The sequence below is a fragment of the Cnephaeus nilssonii genome (genome assembly GCF_951640355.1).
Source record: "Cnephaeus nilssonii genome assembly, chromosome: 11".
In the NCBI taxonomy this organism is placed as follows: domain Eukaryota; kingdom Metazoa; phylum Chordata; class Mammalia; order Chiroptera; family Vespertilionidae; genus Cnephaeus; species Cnephaeus nilssonii.
In genome coordinates this window covers 1,838,268-1,862,482 of record NC_137082.1, presented here as the reverse complement: position 1 = coordinate 1,862,482, position 24,215 = coordinate 1,838,268, and the positions used below count along the sequence as shown (strand labels likewise).

The following is a 24,215-nucleotide window of genomic DNA, read 5'->3' as shown; positions in this document are numbered from 1 at the left end:
CCCATGTGGTCAAAGATGGCTGCCCCCATGTGGACACAAGATGGCCACCACAAGATGGCAAGCAGGGGAGGGCAGTTGGGAGGGACCAGGCCTGCAAGGGAGGGCAGATGGGGGTGATCAAGCCTGCAGGGAAGGGTAGTTAGGGGTGACCAGGCCAGCAGAGGAGGAAAGTTGGGGCGACTGGGCCTGCAGGGAAGGGCAGTTGGGGGAGACCCAGGCCTGCAGGGGAGAGCAGTTGGGGGGACCAGGCCTGCAGGGGAGGGCAGTTAGGGGTGACCAGGCCTGCAGGGGAGGGCAGTTAGGGGCAAATAGCCTGGCAGGGAGAAGTTAGGCATCAATCAGGCTGGCAGGGGAGTGGTTAGGGGCAATCAGGAAGGCAGGCAGGTGAGCAGTTGGGAGCCAGCAGTTCTGGATTGTGAGAGGGAAGTCTGACTGCCTGTTTAGGCCTAATCCTGGTAGGATAGGGCCTAAACGGGCAGTCGGATATCCCTCGAGGGGTCCCAGATTGGAGAGGGTGCAGGCTGGGCTGAGGGACAGCGCCCTCTCCCCCCATGCACAAATTTCGTGCACCGGGCCTCTAGTATATATATATATATATATATATATATATATATATATATATATATATTAAAAGGTGGTGATTCAGGCAGAGAAGAAAGAAAATGGGGAGGTCCGAGGCAGCACGTCCAGTGAGCACCCAGAAGGACAAACATCCGGCCACCACTGGCGGCCATTAAGTGAGCCACACACGGAGCAGCCTCAAGGGCCCTGGTGATGGACACAGGGTCTGGGACCCTGAGTGGCTCGAGGCAAATGGCAAAAGCGCTTTTCCAGGAAAGGGAAAGGCAGAGGAAGCTGGGGTGTCCCTGCAAGGCCTAGCCACCTGAGAACAAAGGGACCCCTCCCTGCCTCTCCTTCAGACCAGGTGCCAGGGTGCCTGCCTCTCCAAAGAGGGGCCACAAGCACACAGCCCTGTACCCGGTGCTGCAGCCGGCTCCACCCCACCCGCCTGCAACCCTGCAAGGGGACACCAGGCTGCTCCCGGGGAGGGGCTCTCTGATGTGCAGGGCTGAGGCCGTGTGGTCGCCCACGTCTCCCTATTCCAATCACAGCTATATTGGTGCCCAGCTCCCCGCAGGACAGCCACCTGCTCCCCAGCACTTGCCAAGGGCCAGGCTGAGGCCAGGCGCTTTGGGACACAGTTCGGAGCTGTAGCCAGGAAAGAGCCCTCCCCAGTGATCTGCTGTTTGGGAAGAGCTGGGGAGGGACTTCGATTAGGGGACCTTGAGTGCAGACAAAGCAGGGACTCATGTGCCCACTGGAGGGACCCTGGCACTTGGCCTGGTGTCTGCCTGGAGCGTCACAGGAGTGCGAGGTAGGGAGCGTGTGTTTACAGACGGGCCGTCTGTACACACCCACACCAGGGAGACAACCCCGTGAGTCCTGCTGTTGGTTCTGCCGAGAGGTTCCTAAAGAAACAGTCTGCACCTGTGTGGACCCAGGGCGCCTCCTCTGCAGTATCCCAGCAGCTTTGTCATCATCCAGAGGACACGTCCCCGCGCCCACCTCTTCCCCGCCCTGCTCTGCTCAGAACCCATTCATCTCTCAACACCTCAGCGGAGACCTTCTGGGGCCCATCCCCAGCCGACAGCCTGCACGTTTCCATAGCAACCTGAATGTGCCTCTGCTGGTCACATCTCTTCCGGCTGTGAGCTCTTTGTATTTTGGTTGTTTTTAAAAATTTTTTTTTATTGATTTCAGAGAGGAAGGGAGAGGGAGAGAGAGATAGAAACATCACTGGTGAGAGAGAATCATTGATCGGCTGCCTCCCGCACCACCCACACTGGGGATCAAGCCCACAACTCAAGCATGTGCCCTAACCAAGCATTGAACCATGACCTCCCGGATCATAGATCCACACTCTATCACTGAGCCATGCCAGCTGGGCTGGCTGTGAGCTCTTTGAAGGCTCTGGCCCTGACCTGGATTGCTGTGAGATTGGGAGCAGAGGGGACACTAGCTCAGCTCCCAAGGGGGCAGACGAGTGAGCAGGGGTGCTGTGTCCACGGCCTCATTTATTCTGGAGCACATCTTGAAGACAGGGAAACTGAGGCCCAGAAGACCCTGAGCGACAGATGAATGATTACTCTGACGCAGGTTCGCTGTGAAAGAGAGGGCTAAGGGACTGCCTGGCTAAAGGAACCAGACAGCCTCTATCGCCTGCCTCTTCAGGCTTTTATTGTGTGTCCTTTAAGCAAGGACACCCAAAGACTAAGCATAAAGATTCCAGTAAACACCGAGGGTCTGCACGTGCACAGACTTGTTTGGAAAGGTCAAGGAACAATTAGGGGCAGCCGCCGTCGGCCAAACTCCCCTAAGCCGGAATTCCGATAAACAGGGTGGGCCACCTTCAGCCCACTCCTTCTTCCAGAATTTTCTCCTTACAAACTTTCCAACCAAGTCTCCTGAGCTCCCCCACAGAGCCTTTCCATTCAGCTCCGGTGAGGGGGGTCATGCAGATGCGTCTCAAGCTTACCCCCTTCTAGGAGCACCCAGAATATAGAACTCTCCAAGGAGAAGAGTGTCACTGGGGGAGTCCCAGGAGAGGGTGGTTGTCTGCCGGTCTCCTTCCCTCCTTCTCCTTTCCTCTAGACCCTCCTTTCCTCTGGGTCACGGGCAGGCCCATTCTGCTCTCCTGCTGCCCCGCCTGGGGGACGCTGACCACCTGGGAGTGGTGGTGGCTTCTCAGTGGGGCTCAGTGGCAGCACCACTGTCCTGGTGGGTGTTCCCCTCTCACAGGAAGGCGCTCGCATTCTAGCACCCACCTTGGAATGTCAGGGTGTTGCAGAGGCTGAGCTGAGCACTGAGCAAATGCTGGCTAAGGGTCAGCCCGGGCCTGGGGTGTGGCTGGTGACTGGGGCCTGGGGGTGACAGGATCCTGACTCCTCCATTTGAGCTTGAACATGGGGTTGCCAGCACCCCATGTATTTGCAGCTGTCGAGGTCTGTGTCCTTGTCTTGGGGAGCATGTGTTGGACAGAAGTGGGGGGACACTGGAAAGAAAGATAAACACAGGAGAGGGGGGGACCCTCCCGGCACTGGGGCTCTCCCTGGTCCAGACTCAGGCCCCACTGGCAGGGGGCAGGCAGCTTGGCCCACCGTGCCCTGGCCTGGCCAGTCTTGGGTGGTATCGGGCAGAGGGGGCTCAGTGAGACTAAGAAAACCCCATTTGCCCCCTCGCCCCCCAGAAGGTGATTCCCATGAGAGGCTCCAGTACCCCAGACACCCCTGCAGTCTGAGCCCTGGCTTCTGCCTTATGCGGACAACCGGGCTTGTGGACCTGTAGCAGGACCACCGCCATCCCTGCGTGGGGCTTCACCCAGGACGGCTCTCCCACAGGGCAGCCCCTCTGTCCTGCCCTTACAAGGCAGGGGCCTGCAGTCCCAGGCACCCCTCTTTCCAGGCCACAGCTGCTCAAGACAGACGGCAGGTGCCCTCCCTCCTGGCCCCCAGTGGCGGGTGACAGGCAGGACTTCGAGCTGTGGCATCCAACCATCCAACCGTCCAACCGTCCAACCGCTGACGTGCCTGTGGGTTTCGGCGTATCAGTGCCGACAGGTGTCTGGCAAACAGAGGCCTCTCTCGGCCTCGTTTTTGAAAAGGCCGTACTAGTAAAGGCACATCACATATTGGCTGGTCCCTGCTCGCTGCCTGGAGAAAGGGACTCACCCTCACTTCTCAGCAGCAGGCCTGCGGCCCTGGGAGGTCGTGGCCACAGGCCCCGGAGCTTTGTTTTTAGGGGCCCAGCCTCGGTGCCTGGGACCCCCCACTCGGGTTCCACTGCCTGATCTACCTGATCTACCTTGATCTTCTTATTGTTTTATTTCCTTAGTGGTGAACTGATTGGAGATTGGCTCAATGTTTTAAATCACAAAACTGATGCACGGTGTCTGTAACCATTTCCGTAGAGAATTGGATCAAGGAGACTCTCTCACTGCCGCCCACCCCATCCTGCTCCCCGTGTCCCCCCATCTGTCGGCACTGGGAGACACCAAGGCTCCTGAGGCACCACTGCTCCTGGCAAGTGAGCCCACCTGCACCCCAATAGTCTGCTGTGGCCAGAACACAAATGGGGGGTGTCAGGGTGCAGAGAGCAGGGCAGGGGTCTGCAGCCACCTGGTTCCTGCTGCCACGTGGCCATGGTGAGTGGCTTCCCCACTGAGCCTCTTTAAGGGGTTCCACTGGGCAGCAGTGCGACCTTGGGTGCTGTCGGACCTCGGCCTCCCTGCGTCCGCGAGCCCTGACCAGCCTCCCTCCATCCTGGGGCTGGGAAGCCGGCTCCCCCAGGACAGCCCTGGCTGCCCACACGGCTCAGGGCCAACATGTCCTCCTGGACACAAGTACAGACCACAGCTGAGGGCGCAGAAGCAGAGAGCAGCAGCTGGCAGGAACCAGGGCCTCACCTGGCCGCGGCCTTTCCCTGGGGGTGGGAAGGGCGGTGCCTCAGCTGTGAGGACAGCTAGTACACGGAACCCTCTGGTGGCTCTCAGCCTGTTCACGGGACCAAGCTCTCACTGTGTGTTCCCTGACTCAGCGGCCAAGGAGATCCGAGTCTAAGGGCCCCTCTCCCAGCACCGGACCACCCCACCTCTGCCTGTCCTGTGGGGTGCACCATCAGGAAGCCCCTGGGAAGACCAAGCACACCCCAGAACTCACAGGAGCTGAGTACCAGGAGCCGCCGAGGGAGAGGGGCTGTCTCCAGGCATCTTGCTGGCCCATATTGACTGGTGTGGACGAAGGGGCCACCTGCTAACCTAACTCAGGGGAGGCCTGTGGGGCAGCCTTGCAACTCATAGACCTCCAGTCACCACAAGGATGGCCTGAAATAAAGCCTTTCAACTAAAGCAGTATAGTGGGCAGTCATGTCCTAGGCCAGTATCTTCCCTGACAAAGATCAATTTTCGATCTTTACTGAGTCTATTCTTTTTGCATCTAAGATAACATGCCTGTGGACTGTCGGGTAACCTGTAACTTCCCTTCTTCCGGACCCCTGAGGGCACAACCAATATGCCAGGGTGCCAGGGCGGAGACCACAGCTTCCCTGGTTGTTATCATTATCGCGTTAATTATTGACTTAACTATCCTGCACCCGCCTGTGTAAAAGAAGCATGTGTCCATCATTTTACTTTTTATCCAATCCCAGAGGTTTCCCGCTTTGCTTTCTCCCGCCTCCCTAATCCATCACCAATGGAGTTCATGTAACCACTATGTCTTCACCTTTGATGGTAATTTATAAAAACAGGTAAAACCCACCTTTCTCCGGAGCGTTGTCTGAATCCATTGAGGTTCTGCTTCCTGGCAATTGTTGACAGTTTGGCTCAAATAAACTCACAAGATTCTTTACAGGTTGTACGGTAACACTGGGAAGCCCCTCCTCTCCGGAACGAGGACCCTGTCTGGTGTTTGTCCTCCATTAGCCACTTGGCCTGTGCTCACAGCCAGCTCCCCGCCCCACACACCAGGTGAGCCCAAGCCTCAACCTCCACACCCATCACAAGCCTGGGGAGGGACCAGGCTGGGCTGAGTCTCCGCCCGACGCGCCTCCCACAGGTCCTCTCAGCTCCCACTTGAGGCTGCATTTGTCTACAGAGGCGGGAAGCCTTTCACACCTGTAGCCATCTGTGCCAGCCCCGGAGGCAGGGGACAGAGTGGCACACGGTAGTCACCGATGCTTCTCTGCCTGACTGGGCACCGAGTGTATACATGCCCTGTGCCGGATGACTGGGCACCGAGTGTATACATGCCCTGTGCCGGATGACTGGGCACAGAGTGTATACACCTCCTGTGTCAGCACTGAGATTGAAAGAAGAGCCGGCCCCTGACCCCTGGGAGGTGACAGGGGAGTGAGGCACTAAAATAATGGGGCACTGGCCCCAGGGCGAGGGTCCATTGGGTGGGATGGTGCCCACACCAGGTCTGCCCCAGGCAGTGAGGGCTCACTTCGGAGTGGCCAGGAGGACTTGGAGTCCACATGAGCACAGGGAGCAAGTCAACACACTGATTCCAATGCAAATGTCAAGCCCGCCTGCGCTGAAAACTCAGCAACTCTGAATGGCACGGAGGGACTCAGCTCCTTCTGCTCCAGCTGGGGGTGGGGGAGGGAGGGCTTAGCCATCTCCAGCTCCCGGGCTGCAGCTGTGGGAGGAGGTGGCGGCTGGAGTGGGCCTCCGTGGGGCGCACACTGGCCACTGGACTGGCTGTGAAGCCGAGCACAGGAGGGAGGCAGCTCCAGGACTCTGGTCTCTGGCAGGAGAGCCACAGGGAGGGAGGGCCTGTCCAGACCCAGAGATGAAATGTAACGGAGGAAATATCTGACCCTGAGTTGCCAAACTGAGACCTGCATTTCACTGTCCGGGGCCGAGTCAGGCCCCAGGGAAAGGCAGAAGGTATTAGTGGACCGCAAGCTGCCGGGATACAGTTTGGCTGTGTTACAACCGCTCTCTTGTCTGGAATGTGGGAGGGGATAGGCCATTGGCCTCCACCGGGTGAGGGCCCTGGGGTCCTGTGCCCAGTTGTGGGTTGCATGCAAAGAGGAGTCTGGGTGACTGGGCTGCCAGCACGCAGCCATAGTAGGTGTGACACAGGCCATCTGAGGGCAGTGGACAGGCTAGGGCAGACCAAGGCTGAGTGACCATCCGTCATGGGGCTTCAGGGCCGCCCACGCACTGGGTCAGAGAAGAGCTCAGGGACATCTGAGGGAGGGTGACAGAGACTGCAGCCAGGGCAGCAAAGAGCTGCTCCTCAGCCCGCCCAGAGCCCCGCTGTCCCTAGTCCAGCAGGCTCTGAGGGCTCAAGGGCGTGGCCCTGGCTTCTCACAGTGGGAGCATACAGCAGGTGCTCCATAGATGCACTTGGCCACGTGGTCTCTGGCTCTGCTGAGCGGGACTCCTGGTCCCAGGTCTCTCTCTGTCCACTGGCCGGTTGTAGATCGAGACAGGTCCCATCCCAGCTCCCTCCTGGCAGGAGGGTCAGCTGGGCCGATCCTCGGCTCCACACTGCCCACCGGGCTCTCTCCTGCCCGCCGCCACCGCTCCAAGCTGTCCTTGCAGACTAGCGGGCAGTTTCCGTGGGAAGGTGCCCGAGGACCCACGTGCCAGGGTCTCCAGTTACCTCTGCGGCATCGGCAGAAGTAAACGCCAGCTTCTTGAGCTGAACATTTTACTTTTACGTGGCAAGAAATCACCTTTCTGCATCGCATAAAAGTAGGTGATGGCCGCAACCAGGCAGGGGTTCCTGAGGACCCGTTGGTATCCAGATTCTGGGGCTTTGTTGATGACCACCCCCAGCGAGTCCTCCAGCACAGCTGCCCAGGCCAGGGACAAGCCAGGGTGAAGGACAGAGCCCTGCTGGAGGCTGGGAGAAGGCCCACTGGAGAGGAGGGCAAAGGGGAGCCTGGCGAGAGGATGTAGTCAAGGTTTGCAAGCACTCCCCACGCCCCCGCACCCTCCTGCCCTCACAGCCGGTCAGGGACGGCTGCGCTGCAGTAGGAGGTCAGGGGAGATTTGGGCACGAGCTTCCAGAAAGTGAGACCATGCAACAGAGGCGTTGCTCTGGGCAGCGTCAGCCTTGGAGGTAGGGGACAGGCCGGGGCCCCCGTTTCTGTTCCAGTCTCTGGCCCCCAAAACAGATCAACTTCGGTTTGGCACCAGCCAGCCTCTTGCCCACAGTTCTCTCCCTGTGTTTCTACTTTTTGAGGGGATCCCAGCACTGGCCCTCACTATCCCCAGCCCACTGTGGACCCCAGAAAGTCCAGGCTCCAGGGCTCCCCCGAAATGCTGATCCAGGTGGATGGGGCTCTACCTGGAAAAAAGCTGCCCAGCATGCTGGCCAGGCCGGCCGGAGACCCCAGAGCTGGCATGCCACAGGCCCCCTCGAGGCCCCTCTGCCTGTGAGCTCCTTCAGGGGCTGATTGCTCCAGCACCCACCCACGTGCACACACACATGCACACACATGCACACAGTAGATGTGGGCCTGACGATCACCCAGAGGGGAGCTTTCCTGGCAGGAGCTCACAGAGGTTTCCTGGGGGTTTTATTTTATTTGGGGGCTGCAGGCCTGAGAGTCTTGGGGGGGCATGTGAGCCCCAGGGCACAGAGCAGAAAGAGGAGCTGGACGATGGGCACTGGGCGAGTCTGTGGGCACCAGGAGGCAGGCCACACCTCCCACTGACCTGAGGCCTGAGGGCCCCCCTCCAGCCCCCTGCCAGCAGGAGCCCCCTCCCCCAGGACAGGGGCCCTCCTCTGACCCCTTCCAGGCTCAGCGGAGGCCAGGGCCAGGCCTGAGGACATCAGTCCAGAAAAAACCTGGGATTCAGGATTCGGGATTCGGGACTCAGGCAGCCTTTCCAAGGGGCCTCGCTGAATGAAAGGACGGGTGTGGTGGGTCACTCGGAGCTCGGGCCGGCTCCTTAGGCAGCCTCCTCTGGGTGCAAGAGGGGTGCCCACCTGGGGTGGGGGTCTGAAGGAGCACGACACATGTGGGGTCTGTATTCGCCTTCCCCCAACCAGACCTGGTCCTCCTGCCCCTGCCCAGAGCTCCTGCCTACACTGTGTCCTGTCCACCACTGACCACTGACCACAGTCCCCTCTGAGCCCTGCAGGCCGCACACACCCCGGGTCCCCTGTGCCCGCTCAGCCTTGGATGGAACCTGGTGGGACGTGGGTGACAGCAAGCAGGGCAGGGTGTCTGTGGGGGCACCTGTGCCTGTGTGGGAGCCTCACCAGCGCTGGGCAATGTGCCATCACCACCTCCCTGCCCTCCGGGGGACTTGTCCAGAGGAGGGGGGAGGGGCCTCAGTGGTAGGCAGGCCCCAGTGGTGGGCAACAGGCCCCCTATCCGTGCCCCTCGGCCAGCACCTTGGGAGGGACAGCTCGGCCCCCAGAGCTCTGCAGTGGCCCCTCATCTGAGCCCAGAGCCACGGGGCCCTCAGTCCCCTGCCCTGTCCACGGCACCCCACCGCACAGCTGGGGACACGGTTCTGGATGCCACCTGCCCACCATCAAGCTCCTGCTGCCTCAGCCCTCGCAGCTCTGCTGCACCTCCCTGGGATCGGACAAGGTGCCCATGGGACCCAGGTGTGCCTGGCTCCTCTGGTCCTGGGCGGAGGTGGGATGATACACAGATAGTTCCAGAAACCAAGCAGCTGTGTCGAGGGGACCCCAGAGGGCAGAGTCAGGGCCCAGCTCGGCATGTGCTCCAGCCACATCCCCAGGAAGGCTCTGGGGCCACATCCTGCCCCCCTCTTACCTCAAACTGGGCGCACCCAAGCTCTCTGTGCCATGGTTTCTTCCCCTGCATAGTGGGGTGATTGGTGATACCCCTCATGGATTGGGGTGACGTGCACAGAGCAGAGAATGAGGCGCAGGCCCAAGCGGGCATGTGGCTGCATGGGCCGGGCACGGAGAGGGCAGTGAAATCTCTGGGCGTTGTTGGGGAGCAGCGGGGACCACAGGACTGCAAGACCCTCAATTACCTGCCCTGTCCCCCTGCTCTGCTTATTCTGTCATCTGGCGGCCAGTGTCACCCAAGGCCTGTCGGTCTTGCTGGGAGCAGAGCCTAGGCCGGGCTGGGTCCCCAGGAGCCTGTCCCCTGCTTTCTTAGAGACAAACCCCTGCGTTAGTCAAGCATGGGCACCCAGTATAAAGACTCCATTTCCCAGTCGTTCCTACAGAATGTGACTGGGGTCCATGGATGTACGCAGACACCACGGGCGTGCTAGTGTGTGTGTGTGTGTGTGTGTGTGTGTGTGTGTAAGGGAAAGGGTGCCCTTTTCCCCCACACTCCCTTCTGCTAGCTGGAATGCAGGTGCAATGGCTAGCCTCCAGCAGCCACACTGGCCCATGTGGTGACCCTGAGGAAGAAACCATGTAGAACAGAGAAACAGGACAGGAGGGACCGGGGCCTCTGGCACCACAGGGGCCACCACACTAGTCCCAGGCAGCCTCCCTCTGGACTGTCGACCCTGAAAGACAAATACGAGTCTATTCTGTTGAACCCGCGGTTATTTGAAGTTTCTGTTCATCACACCCCATCCTAATGCCAGTGACAGGTCCGGAAAAGCAGAGCTTTCTGAGGCAAGCCGTCAAACCCGCCGAGTGGGAGATAACGAAACGCCTCTCCTGTGGGTGTGGAGGGGTGCTCCTTCCTCCCACTGCAGCCCCCCAGCACGAGGGGCAGCGAGAGACCCCCGAGCACGTGGGGGTCCAGGTTTTCACCAGGCCCTCGAGCCTGCAGAGAACCCGAGGGCAGCGGATCGTGCTGGCCCGAGCATCCCCAGCGCTCAGGGCCCAGGCTCCGGCTTCCGGGTGACTCTGCAGCCCTCCGTCCTGGTCTCCAGCAGGGATGGGCAGGGGACGCCGAGGGCCATCGTCAGTGCTGTGGGTGGACAGAGCTGAGTGCAGCAGCCCAGCTGGCCAGGAGCACCGTCCAGTTGGTCCGAAGAAAGCCCCCCCCCCTCCATGTAGAGATCGCCTGGGAGGCACAGGGGCATTCTTCACTTATTGTCAGCTGAACCCAGTGGTGTCCGCCAAGCCGCATCCAGGAAACACCCGTATGCCAAAAGGCAAGGGTGTGTCAGCTCGACCTTCAGCCCAGGTGCCGGGAGTGGGTTTTATTATGTAAATCCAGCCAAGCACCAGGAATGAATACGACCTGGGCCCACCAGAGAATGCACATGGTCTCCTTTGTCTTGACCTTTAGTAAAACTCCCTGGTATTTGGGATATAAAATAAACACGCTGCATCGGCTCTGGGTCCCTGTCTCCCCATCAGAGGACAATGGTCCCACCCGGTCCCAGCTTTCCCTACTGTATCTGTGTCTGTCTCTTTCTTTCATTTTCTCAATCCCCCGTGGCCCCTACTCAGGAATTGGATGATCGCCTTCTATCCGTGCTGGACGCGGAAAAGGGATCCCCCTCTACACCCCAAACCAGACATTTCTGGAAGGCTTGCAGTATAAACCTCTGGTTGGTCATCTGGACCTGCCAGGCCCTCCCTCACACCCCACCCCACAGTAGGGCCAGGCATCTGTGTGGGGCTAGACATGAGTCCTATGGGCCACTGAGCCCTGCTGATCTGCTCTGCCTGCTCAGCTGAGCCCACAGAGGCCAGGGGGTCTGGTGGAAGGAACATTCCAGAAGGCGGGCAGCATAGCTGCTCAGCACAAGCCCCTTACAGCCAGGCCCTTGCCCAGGACCCTCGGGTGGGAGATAGGATGTCACCCCCGCCCCCAGCACCTCGCCCAGTTGGGCCCTGGCAGGTCGCTGAAGGTCAGCCAGGGGAGTGAGGGGGAGTGGTAGGTGAGGGGAGTGACTGGGAAGGTGCCAAGGGCATCGGGAGGTGGCCCCGAGGTCACAAGGGCACAGAGCCCACGCCCAAGGACCGGCTGATGCTTCGCAGCCAGGACCCGCTGTTTGGGTGGCGGGGAGAGGCCGCCGGCAGGAGCCTGCGGTGGGCGAGCAGGAGTCTCTGCTCTGTGGGCACCAGCTTGTGGTCCTTGGTGGTGGCAGAGAGGGCGCCGACAGAGCCCAGCGCCTGACCCTGAAGAGCGAGGCCCCTCCCAGCGGGAGCACAGTGGCTCTTGGGGAGGCTGTCGCCGTCCGGTCACCACAAGTCCAGGCCGCGGGCCAGCAGCCCGGAGATGACCGCGGGAGGAAAGAGGCACGCACCGTCCAGGTTGGATCCCTGTGTTTTACTCAGTGCGCACGGACTCGTCCCTGTGGCAACAGAACTTTCCAGAACTTTCCAAATGCATCCCTGACGCCAGATTCCACACCAAGGTCCCCGGGGAACCCGTGCCGGGCCCATTCTCACCGGGAGCATCGGCCTGACAGTGAGCTGCGTGCGCTCGCATCTCGCTGCTCCTAGCGACCTGGACCCGTCCGCTGGCGTCTCTCCTTGGAAAACGACGTGCGGTTGAGACACAAGTGTGCGGTGGTGACACGGTCACGGGGAAAGGCCCGGTGCTGTGGTGCGGGCGCACGCCGAGCCCGTGCGTGTCACACGCAAGGCATTATGAAATATTCTTTGGAGCGTGAACAAAAGTGCAAACAGCCAAGGCAACAGCGCAGGTGGGGGAAGCTGCAGCCGCCTTTGGGCTGCGGGCGGCCCAGCGATGGGCGCGGGTGGGTCGAGCGATCCAGGCAGGCGGCACCTCGGGCCAGCGGGCGTGAGACTGTGAGACCGCCTGCTCTGTGCCCTCGGGGGAGCGGGTCTGCGGACAACAGGCGGGGAGGAGGGGGCGGGTCCGGCATCAGCGCCTGGAGGTCACCCAGGGCACGGGCGGCCTCAGCGCCTCCCGGTCAACGTGCATTAAGGCAACACCTTTGAGACGCGGTCAGAGCTGGACCGCAGCCCAGCCAGGTGAGCACACCTGCCCAGAAGCCCAGGACTAGGGCCGCCCTCCTGTCCTCACGCCCTAGTCAGCGTGTTGCCCTTGCAAGTGCCCAAGACAAAAGACCACCCAACCCCTCCCCAGCCCACAAATGACTTCAAAGGCTGTGAAGAGGGCCCTCCCCTCCCGAGGGGCCTCCCTTTCCCCTCTTTACCCTGTTTCCTAAAGCCCCGCCTCCTCAGGGCTCTGCCTGCTCCAGGGGCCACAGTGACCTGCCCTGGGCCGCCGGCTCTCCCAGGCCCCTGGGAGAAGGAAGTGCAGGCCTGATTGCACCACACTGCTTCCTGCAGGAAGCCCTCCTTGGTTGTTTCTGCTTCATCCTTGGGGGGGTCCAAGCGGGGGCTGCCCCTGGGGACAGCCACACAGGCTCCCCGGGCTCTGGAAGCAGGCAGCATCGCCAGGCCCCCACCCTTCCTGCCTCACCCACGTCAGTACATACAGGCGGGTGGCCTGGAGACCCGCAGGAGGGATCACCAAGGCAGGTCTGCACCACCCCAGAGGGCAGCTGAGGGTCATCTGTACATTATTTACAATTTGGGGCGAATATGAAATAGATACAAACACCAGCGTTTCTACAGAGGCCCCAGAGCACCCAGCACCAGCGCCTCTGGGCTTCAGAAAGCATCTAGAAATGTCTCGGCACCGACTTCTTTCCAAGAACAGCGGATGGGGACCTGATATATGGTGTCCCCTGAATGTGGGGGCAACAAAGAGGATGACCTTCTCCCGTGTTCACCTCTCAAATCCACGGCCAGGGGAGGGGACAAAAGACCACCCAACCCCTCCCCAGCCCACAAATTACTTCAAAGGCTGTGAGGGAGAGGTGGGTTAACAGGTTAACACACTGAAGACGCATGTGCTGCCTGGCTGGCGGCAGCTCTGGGCTCAGCCGTGGTGACTGGAGGCCGCCGAGCCCTCTGGAGCAGCCCTCGCAGCACGGGGACCCGGAGCGGGACGGGCGGTGCTGCTGAGCGGGTGGCTGTGGTCTCTGGTGGGGACAGGTCGCCCCTGTGCCCCGGCCCCTCCGTCCGCCCAGGTGGCCCAGCGTGAGGCGGTGGCTCACGATTGCACAGGGACAGAGGAGGGAGATGTTGGGCCAAAAAGGGAGAGGGCAGCACCCTGCTTGGTGGTGATGAGGCCAGGCCACTGGCCCAGGGGCCCAGGGAGCCGGCCGGAGCCCCAGCATCACATCCAGACACCCCACAGGTGCCGGCCCAGCCCAGGCTGTCCCTGGCCATTGGCCACCCACCCACTCTGGACAGCTACTGCCGTGCCGGGAGGACAGCATGGGGCCCTGCATGGCGCCAGGGCACCTTCTGCCACTTCCCCCAGGGGCTCGGGGTGGCAGAGCACCACCCGCTCCCCCATCCAGGGCCACTGTGGCTCCCCGAGTCCCTGACTCCTCGTGCCTGAGAGCGGCCAAGCGGCCAAGGACAGCCCAGTCAGAATGTGATGTGCGCGCGTGTGCATGAGGGCATGCGTGTGCGCGACTGTGTGCGTATGCACCCACGCATGTGTGAGGCGTGCATGTGTGTGCGCATATGCACTGTGTGAGGTGTATTACGCATGTGTGCATAAGTGGTACGTGCGTGTGCATGGGTGTGCTTGTGCAATTTCTATATGTGTGAGTGTGTGTGTGGTATGTGTGCCCACGTGTGAGCACGTGATTGAGCACAGGCGTGTGCCTGTGGGTGGAGTGTGTGCTTGTCCTTGGAACGCCTGCCCTCAGCCACACTCCTGTCTGTCACACGCACACCCAAGACAGTGCACAAGGCTTCTCAGCAGTGGCCCCACAGTGGGCGGGCACTGAGGGCACACGTGCCGCTCAGCACTGGGCCTGGGGGCCCTGAGGAGGCCGGTCCCCCCAGAGCCGTGGCCTGAGCCCCACCTGCTGCAGCCTCAGAGACCCCCAGCCAGTGTGGGCTCACGCGGGTGAGGAGACAGCCCAGCTCTCCCTGCACCCAGCGTTTGGGGCAGTCGCTACCTGGTGGCCTTAGCTGGTCTCAGCCCTGCACCCATGGGGTCACTGCCTCAGAGGGCGCCAGGTGCCAGGCTTGCTGTCCATCACCCCAAATGCCAGGTGCCCCACACTGCCTGCTGGGGCCCCACTGCCGCCTTTGGGCTCCCGACTCAAAGCTGCTGCTCCTCGGGCCGGGTGCCCACAAGAGTGGGGGGGCCCAGGGAGGGGCGGTCGGCTCCAGCGGGACAGAAGAGACAACCTATAGCACAGCCGCTGTCTCGTGACGCTTGAGGACCTGCACAGTGGTTACCCCCTCTTCCAGCCCTGCGTCTGGTCAGGGCACCACGGGGACGGGCGAAGCAGCACCCCAGCAAAGGGCAGCGGGACGTCTGCTCGCCACACCCAGCAGCCCCAGTGCGGCGCCCCACCTGCCCAGCACCACTGCCCACACGCAGGTCTCCGTGAACGTGCCGGCCGCAGCCTGCTGACCAGCACCCGGACAGGGCAGAGCACAGAGGACAAGGGGGTGCCCAGCCCCCCGTTCTCCTGTGGGCGGGTGAGCCCCCAGGGGCCCTCTGCCAGAAGCCTGTGGAGCGGAGCCGACACTGGGGCCTGCGGTCCCATGCTCCTGTGTGTCCTGAGGCCCGGCCCCTCCTCTCCGGGCCAGGGCCCTGGGCGCAGGGCTGGCTCCCACACAGGACACTCAGAACGCAGCGATGGGCACTGGGAGGCAAGGGACAGGGACACACCTCAGGGGGACAGGCCTGTCCCGCACTGGGCACCCTCACTCTGGGCCTGCTCCCCCACTCCACAGCTCCAGCCTCTGTCGTCACCCCCTCGCACACCTGGGCCGGCGGTCTGCAGAGTGGGCACAGCAGCCTGCGTGCCCACTGTTGGAAAAGGACTTTCGTTAACCTTCACCGAGAAGACTGAGGAGCCCCCACCGCCTGCCACCGCATCAGGCATGGGCACCGGAGGGTCCCACCTCGAAACCTCAAGGCCCAGAGTCAGGGAAAAGCGCGCGGGGCCTCATTTCCGGGGCCCAGCCCAGCCCACATCACCAAAGGGGCCCTCGCCCGTGGCCGAGCGGGGCGGTGGCCCGCATGGGGTGCAGAGGTCCGAGTCCGTGTCCGACTCGCCCTCCGCAATGTAGGGTCTGACTTTGGCACAGGGGGCCACAGCCGCGTAGCAGCTGTTGAGCGCGTCCAGATTCTCCTTGGACTGGGAGATGCTGAAGCCGCTGAAGGAGCGCTCCAGCTCCTCGTGGTCCACGGACGGGATGGAGATGGACGTGTCGCTGTCTCGCAGCGCGCCCTCGTGGGGCCTGCTGGCCGGCGTGTCCTCCTGCCGCAGGAACTCCGTGCTAGCCCGGGTGCCCCCGTTGTAGGCAGACAGCGAGCGCTCGTGGGTGGGCGGTGGCGGGATGCGCACCAGCGGGCCGTGGTCCCCCACGGGCGAGACACCGTGGCCCTGGCGTGGATGGCCCTGAGGCTGCCACGAAGTGGAGGGTGGGCACTGGGTGGAGGGCGCAGCGGGGGGCGCTGAGAAATTCTTGTGGCCGATGGAGCTGGTGGAGCGGATGAGCTTGACGATGCAGCCGCTGCGGTCCCCCTGATGGCGGCTGTCCTCGGGGCTGTGGTACGGCGGGGCGGGCTCGGGCTCCTTGGCCCCGAAGTACGCCTCAGTTTCGGAGGGGGGGATCCCCATGCGCTGCGTGTAGATGCTGACCAGGAAGTCCAGCTTCTTCTCCATGGACAGGACCTGCAAGAGGGGCTGCTGGGCAGGCTGCTCCCTAAGGTAAAGAGACGCAGCTTTCCCCGAAGGGGGGGCACCGGGCTGCTCCCTGCAGAGGCGCAGAGGCAGAGGGAGGCAGACCCACCCACAGCTCAGCCACGGAGCCCATGACTGTGTGTGGCCTCAGGGCCTCAGAGCGCTGACCTGGGTGCTCCTGCCAATCTGGCTGCCACGGGGCCTCCCATCAGAGCAGTCTCCAGAGGGACGCATGGCCCTCCTCCCTCCACTGCCGGGGCAGAGCCCAGTGGAAGTCCTTGTGTGTGTCCACGGGACAGGGCTCTGGGGATGAGGCCCAGGTGACAGAGGCCACCCACAGGCCCCGGTACGTGGTGTCGCTCAGTGGCCTCCCCCCCAGGCAAGGGGAGGGGGCATAAATGGTGCTCCTGTCCCTGAGGGCCTGTGGCCAAAGAAGGGAACGTGCCCCGGACTGGGGAGGGCCTCGGGGGCATGCAGCACCCTGAGCTGTGATGAGCCAGGTCCCTGGAAGCTCGAGGACCCCTCCTGCAGTGGCCGTCCCTAGGCTAACACCAAGGGGCTCTCCCGGCTTCGCCCACCTGCTTCTCCACCTTGCCCAGCCGGCCCATCATGCTGGGGTCCTCCGGCAGCTCTGCTTCAGCCGGGCCCTTGGTCCGGTCCTTGTCTGTCATCGCTGGGCCCCGCCCCACGATCTGGTCCACTCTGCCAGGAAGAGACCCCGCCCCACAGCACAGGTTCGAGTGGGAATGGTGGCCGTGGCCCTATCTCCCTGAGCTAGGCCACAGCCTCCAGATCCAGGCTCCAGCCGCACCCAGAGCTGACTGGGCAGCAGGTGCCAGGACAGATGGGTGCCGGGCACCTATTCTTGCCTGGTTCTGGACTCCCAGGGCCTGCTCCCTGTCCACCTCATCCCAGTGGCCGGCACATTGGTGAGGAGGCCCAGGAAGGCACTGGGGCCATTCACCCCTCAGCTCTGCCCCCACCTGAACTTCCATCCTTCATAACGTGCCACTGAGCCCTCTGCCCAGCCAGTCCGGTGGGGACAGTTAAACGTCTGCAGGGGGGACAACCAAGCAGGGCAGCGGGGACAGTGAGCTGGGCTCCATGCACCAGGACAGGGAGGGGACACAGACCAGCACGGAAACTGCCCACGCACACCCAGAGAGGGAGTCTTCGTGTGTTTGCACACGTGCATGTGTGCGCATGCATAGTGTACATTGTGTGTGTCTGCAGGTGCATGTGTTTTGTGTGTATTGTGCATGTGTGTGCACTGTACATGTGTATGTGCATGAATTGTGTCCACTGTGTGTGCCTGTGTACAGGTGAGTACGTGTGTGTGTGTGCGCACGCGTGCATGTGCAGGATGCAGAACACAGCTGAGCTTCTCTCAAACCAGGCCTCAGGCCATGAAGCCACCGGAGGGGCTTGTTTCCCACGCTGAGCAGGAAGGGCTCAGAAGGGGCCTTAGGAGGGCGAGTGTGTGGACGCCACTCAGCATCAAGGGCCTGGCTGTCTGCAAGCCCTGGGGCAGCTGCTGCGAAACTGCCCAGCAAACAGCGCTTGAGCCGGGATGCAGACGAGCCGGACAGCGACCCAGGCCGAGGCCCACAGCCCCTGCCTCACCTCAGGCCTGGAGACCCCAGCACAAAGCCCACTTCTAAAGTTTGGGGTGTAGGGACCTTGTGAGCTGGCTGGGGCCACAGCTGGGATTCCTTTCTGACCACAGGACCACCCTGTCGGCCTCAGATGGGAGCACTTGGGGTGATTTTCTTTCTGTTGCAGGAAGCAGAAGAGGGGTTCAGGCTTGCGTCAGCCATGGTGCAGCCTCCTCATGCTCTCACGGGCTTCATGCTGGACTCATGCACCCAAGGACCAGCAGGGTGGGAGGGACGGCGGGGACCCTGGGCTCCAAGCACACGCCCGTGGAAATGGACACGGAGAAGGGGCTCATGGTGTTGCCACATGTGCATACAGGCCAGGCCCGGCTCAGCGCCTTCACCCCTGCCACATGATGACCACCCGCCTGGCTGGTCCCCCTGGGAGCCTTGGCCAAGGGCTCGGCCTGCTGCTGGGGGGCTGAGAGGGGGCCCTCTGAGGAGCCTGTGCACCCTGCCCTGGGCCTCAGGCTGAGGAGGTGGCTTAACCCCTTAACCCCCACGTGCCAAGACTGCCCTCCTGCCCCTCCTCTGCGTGGCTGAGTGCTCCGACTACGGCCTGGGACGCCTGGGGCTCCGAAGGCAGCTCTTGGCTCTCACCCGCCAGCTCCACCCCTGCAGCAGCTCCCAGGATGGCTTGGGTCTCAGGTACCACATCCTTGGGGCTGGGGGACATGGTAGAGCGGGGGACCCAGAAAATATTGTCTGGGACTGCCCTGGGTCAGGCCCGCTCCCCTGAGAATGCCAGGTGGAGATGTCTGACATGCTGACCTTGGCCCCCAGGTGCCCTGGGCCCCTCTGCTCCCAAGCTGCCAGCACTGCCGGGGGCATCTCTCCTTACCCTCACATCCCTGCTCTGGGGACGCCACTCTCCCGGGACTGACCAGACCTGCCGGAGAAGGCGGACAGGGCACAGCATCCGCTGAAGGGTCCCAGGGATGCTGGAGGGCTCCAAAGTCTGAATTTGCTCCTGAGGAACCTGCATGTGCTGACTCACCATCCACTCTGCCCATCAGCTGACGTCCTCACCGTAATGCTACCCATGATGCGGACCCGTGTTGATCCACAGGCTCAAGGCAAGAGAAGTGACGGGATCTGCTCAGATCCTCACAGGTCAACCCCGCGGGTGTGCGGGTGCTGGGGTCTGAGTCGCACTGGGGGCTGGGTGGCAAGGACACCATGGTCCCCGGAGCCCTGAAGGTCCTCCCTGCACATCTGGGCACCCGATCCTGGCCTCTGCCTCTGCCCAGGGAGCCCTGCCCCAGGAGGACGTCACACAGGGCATCCTTGGAGAGCTTCCCCAGGGCCCTGCCGAGAGGAGCCGCCCGGCACAGCCCCCCCGGGCTCTGCAGAGGGTCGCCTGCCCCCGGGTGTGGCGGTCAGCGGCAGAGAAACGTCCCTCCACCCCTCGGAAGAGCACGGGCCTGCCGTCATGTGGCCTGGAGCGAAGGGGGCTGGCCATTCCACAGACACAGGCAGGAGAGGGCTGGCGTCCTGACCTAGGCGAGTACTGGGGTGACTCTCTCGGAGGGGCCGTGGGTCCTTTGGTGGGGTACTTCTTGTGCCGGGGAGTTGAAGGGGGTGGGGGGCCCACAATCATATCTATCCTGGCGAGTAAACAAGAGAAGAGACACCAGCAAACGTGTCGTGAGCACCGTGAAGGCCGGCTGGGCTTGCCGAGACAGGAGCAGCCGGCTGAGGCAGCAGACCTTCTCACACGATGCCACTCGCAGCAACACCGTGGGCGCCACGCTCCTCCGTGCTCCCTTGTTCAGTCGAGCACGGGCCCCGCGCCGCGCCTCGGCCGTGCCCAGCCTGTGGCGGGCATGCATGTGTGCAGGGCGAAGGCCAGCGGCCCAGCACCGGAAGGGCCGGCTTTAACGACACTCGGGACTGCTGGCCGGTGACCCACGCCCGGCTCCTGGGGAGCCCTTCATTTTTCCCACAGAAAGGGAAGGAAAGGGGCGCTCAGGACGGGACCGGGAGCACCACAGCTGCAGCGCGGGAGGCCCCGCAGCCAGACTGTTCTCTCACGCGCACACAAATTGCTCACACGCGCGCACACATGCACACACATGTTGCTCACGCGCACACATGCACACACGTCTGCTTATGTGTACACTGACAGGTTCACACACTCATATGTACACTAACAGCCTGCTTATGCACACACATGCACATGCAGTCATATGCACACTACACATGTCTGTTTACAAACACAGGCAAACTCACACACTCATATACACTCACACCATCTGCTTATGCACACATGTGCACACTCAGTCATACGCATAAGCACGTGTGTTGCTCACACATGCACATCTGCACACAGGCACACCTGACATGCTTGCACACACTCGCATGTTTTCACTCACATGCTCACACGTTTTCCTCCATGTGCACAATTACACACACACTTGCTCACACTCACAGCACAGGTTTAGTCGATGCTCTGGGAGGACTGGCCTCTTGGCCTGAGCCCAGGCAGAGGGAGGTGTCACTCCCTGACCCCGCCCACAGGGGCCAGTTAAGGCCCCGCAAGACCCACCCCTGGCATCCAGGAGCAGCACAGGGGAGGCCCCCCAGAGCGGGGCGCACCGACTTCCCAGAATGAGGACTTCATCCCCTCCCAGGGGCTAGGAGCTGGGCTGCCCTCCGGGCCTGTCCCCGGACCGGTCAGACCCTCCAGCCGGGGCCCAGGCTTCCCCAGTGGAATGGGCAGGGGCTCTGACAGGCAGGAGCATGTGACCCACCTCAGGAGAGACCCACGACAATAGCTGGGACCTGCTCACAAGCACCACAAACACATGTGTGTGCACAGCTCATTTATATGTGGAGGGTGGGTGCCTATGAGCACACATGTACCGGCAGTGCATTTGCGCGTGTGGAATTATGCAGTACATACATGTGGAACCAGGCTAACAGCATATATGTACACACATATGTACTACCATGTGTGTGCATGTGGGATGGGCATAGGTCTTTGTGTGTACGGTGTACACATCTGTCCATGTGTGTGCTGTGTGTGCCTCAGGCCCTTGCTCATGTCTGTATACATACATGTACAGGTACCTTTTAGGGTGAGCAAGCCAGTTCTCACACACGTGGGCTTGGAGATAGCAGTATGTGCCCTGCCATTGCCACGCCGCAGACACGCACCCCAGCCCCACTTACTGCCCAGGAGGTGGGGAGCCAGGAGGTGGGTGGAGGGACAAGGCCCGCTGTCCCGGCAGACGAGGTGCCAAGGTGCATAACTGACCCTGGATGGGTCTGTGCCTGCCCACAACCTCACCTCTCAACACACACACCTGTGCACATCATGACACACGGCACACAGGACACACACGCACATGCACACACATGCATGCACCCATACACATGCACACAGAGGCCTGTACCGTGCACTCACACACATGTGCATTCACACATGCATGCTTCCCACCATAGAGCGGGCAGGAGGGAAGAAAGGGGAGAGACAACAGAGGTGTTTAAAACAAGCATGACGGAAAGTCCATGTGGGGCCGAGAGGAAGGGCCCAGAGGTGGCAGCAAGAGGTCTGGCCGCTGTGCCCACCTCAGCCCTGTCCCCTGCCCCCACCTTGGCGGGGAGCGCGGCAGCCCTCTACAGGACCCATCTCCCCACTTCGTGGCGTGTCAGCCTGGCCCAGGAGGACCGGCCTCCGCGCCCAGGGCTCAGGGGCGGCTCTTGCCTGGACTGCAGGTTTTTGATGCGGGACAGCATGTCCAGGTGGCCGGCCGAATACTGCTCGATCACGTCCATCACGTCGTAGGGCCGCAAGCTCTCCTTGAACTTCCGCTTGGACACCAGGAACCTCATGACACTGAGGGTTGGGCAGGGCCGTGAGCCCAGGGCAGAGGCCACCTCGGGACACGCCCCAAGCAGGGCCAGCCCCAGCGTCCACTTCCTGGGGCCTCCCAGCACTTCCGAGAATGTGCCCTGGACAACTGTCCCCATTACCTGGGCACCCACCCACCAAAGACACCAGCCGCTCCTGGTCCCAGCTGTCCAGACAGACCCGTGGGCAGCTCCTGGCTGTTCACTAACACCCTCAGAGGGCGGGCAAGGAAACCCTGTGACACGAGGGGCCTTCTGAGCCACGAGGAGCTGGGACTGAAGGGGTGTCGGCCGTGTCTCTCCCCCCCGCCCGAGCGCGTGCCCTCACACAAGCCCCCCAAAGCCCTGCATCCCAGGGACAGTGACTGCCCTTCAGGACCCTGTGAGAGGGGCGTCCTCACCCCAGACACCCAGGGTCACTCACCATACGGCCCGGATGCTGACTTTGAGGCCCGGGGTCAGGTCCTCAGTCACAAACTCGCAGTTACAGCTCTTGTTGTCATCCACGATGTCCTCCCCGGGGAGACTTGCTTCTGGGTGGAAGGGGACGCAGCCCATGAGGGCGCCGAAGAGACGAGTCCCTTGGCGCCATGGCGCCCCTGGGCAGGGAACCCCTCGGCACCCCTGGGCACCGTCCGGCCCACATGCTCTCCACTCCACCTGTTCTTTCTCAGCGGCTTTGCCGGCCTCGGCCTGCGGGGGCATCACTGTGAGTGGACGGATGGAGGGCCAGAGTGGGGCGTGTCCACACCCAGTAACGGGGGGACACCGCTCAGCATGAAAAGGAGCGTGCGCCAGGGAGGAGCCCAGAGAGCACCCCATGAACTAAGCCGGACACCCCACACAGAAGCCGCGCGGCCGCCCCGCGCGCCGTGTTCAGGATGCTTCCTGAGAGGAAGGCCGCGGCGTGGCAGGGCCTGGGGGGGCTGCTTTTGGGGAGAGGAAATGTCCTGGGGCTAGAGCGTGGGCATGCCAGATGCCCCTGAACGGCTCGCTTTAAAATGGCTAATTTTATGTGACGTGGATTTCACCTCAATGAAGAGGAAGCGGATGAGTGGGCCTGCACTTGGGGTGAGCCCTGGAAGCGGCTGGGCCACGGCAGTGGCAGACCTGACCCACCTTCTGAGTTCTGCCGTGACGCGGCGCCCTTGACCCGGAAGGCCTGCCGTGCGCGGCTGCGGTCCCCGAAGCTCCAGCTCTTGGGCACCTTGCTCGGACTGTCCTCCAGGCTCTGGTCGGCGCTGGGCGACCGCCTGATGGGCTGGGCCTGCGGGGACCCCTTCCCCTTGGCAGCCACTCCTCGGGGGCTGGAGAAGACACGGTCTTTCAAACTGACCTTCTGACTGCTCCCAGGAGGACAGACGGACAGACACACAGAAAGAGAGCAGGAGGAGTCACTCTGGACAGCACACTGGCACCCGTCAGCTGCTCTTAACTGACATCCTCCCACATGGACCGGACAGCTGCAGCCCAGACTCAGAGAAATGCCCTCTGGGCTGCTGCCCTGGCCTGGAGCCCGAGGGTCGGAGGTCACCAGGTCAATTCCACCAGGGGGTCCTGGGCTGGCTCAGGGGCTTGTCAGGGGACTCATATGTCACTTTGTCTACCACCAAAAGGGGCCCAGCTCTGTCCACACTGTCCAGCCAGGCCTCCCTCCCCACAGTGACACCCATAGCAGGACGAGTCCCCAAATGCCCAGCACCAGCGGCTTCTCCCTGGACACCAGTGTGGGCACCTGGCCACCCACAGGCTCCCTGTCTGCCCCTCCCCCCACGCTCTATAACTGCCCCAGAGTCAGGACGGGTAAGCTCTGCAGCCCCGGGGAGCAGGGGGAGGGCATGACACAAGCATCCTGGGGGTGGTCCCTGTCCACCTCCCCCTGCCCTGGGCCGCCCAGGCTCCACCCCACCCCCAGGCACATGGGAACTGACGGTCCGCTCCGGAGGTGGCTGTCCTGCGCACTGTCCACTTGCTGTCCTGCGCGCTGGCAGGGAGGGCGGCCAGGGCCGGCCAGCCACAGCCCCGCAGGCCTCCCTGTGCACACATGTAGTAACCGTGGAGCTGGGTCTGACACTGAGTGTGCCTGGCTCCCCTACCCTCTGGGCAGTGCCCTCCTGTGCTGGAGGACGGCAGGCTCTGGGGACTAGACCCCTTGCTGCCCTGGTGGCTGGTGACAAACCTGCCTACGGGTTCCTGTGGGAACCGCCACGCCTGCTAACGTCAGACATCGCCAGGGCCCCTCCCCCGCCCCGTGCTACCCGGGGTAGCCACCTCCCTCGGCCCCAACCAGAACGCACAGCCTGGACGCACCGTCAGGCGACGCCATGATGACTGGCCATGGAGAGGCAGCCCACCACTGGCCCACCTGGCCTGGCTGGCGCCCTCCTCGCCCCGGCCCGCGGGCCGTGCACTAGGCCAGGGGTCTCTGCAGGACAGAACTGCGCAGATGGCCCCAAGGTGTGGAGCCCACTGTGGGCAGTCCCCCCGGAGCCCCTGCGAGCACAAGGCCAGGAGTCAGCTTGCTC

At 62.4% G+C, this 24,215-nt stretch overlaps 1 protein-coding gene across 6 annotated transcripts in view; it reads right to left on the bottom strand.

Annotated features, from left to right (window-relative positions):
- Positions 1 to 15,439: 15,439 nt before the first annotated feature.
- Positions 15,440 to 24,215, bottom strand: part of KCNQ2 (potassium voltage-gated channel subfamily Q member 2) — a gene marked incomplete at both ends in the record, with an annotated part of 52,980 nt that continues 44,204 nt past the window's right edge. For 2 of the 6 annotated variants that reach the window (XM_079784261.1, XM_079784263.1), the window contains 5 exons: positions 15,440 to 16,171; positions 16,759 to 16,882; positions 21,545 to 21,676; positions 22,115 to 22,223; positions 22,810 to 23,029. In XM_079784261.1, coding sequence (XP_079640387.1) covers positions 15,440 to 16,171; positions 16,759 to 16,882; positions 21,545 to 21,676; positions 22,115 to 22,223; positions 22,810 to 23,029 — 1,317 coding nt within the window. Of the gene's footprint in view, positions 16,172 to 16,758; positions 16,883 to 19,334; positions 19,443 to 21,544; positions 21,677 to 22,114; positions 22,224 to 22,809; positions 23,034 to 24,215 lie in introns of all 6 variants that reach the window. The other 4 variants (XM_079784259.1, XM_079784262.1, XM_079784260.1 and 1 more) reach the window with 4 other exon arrangements.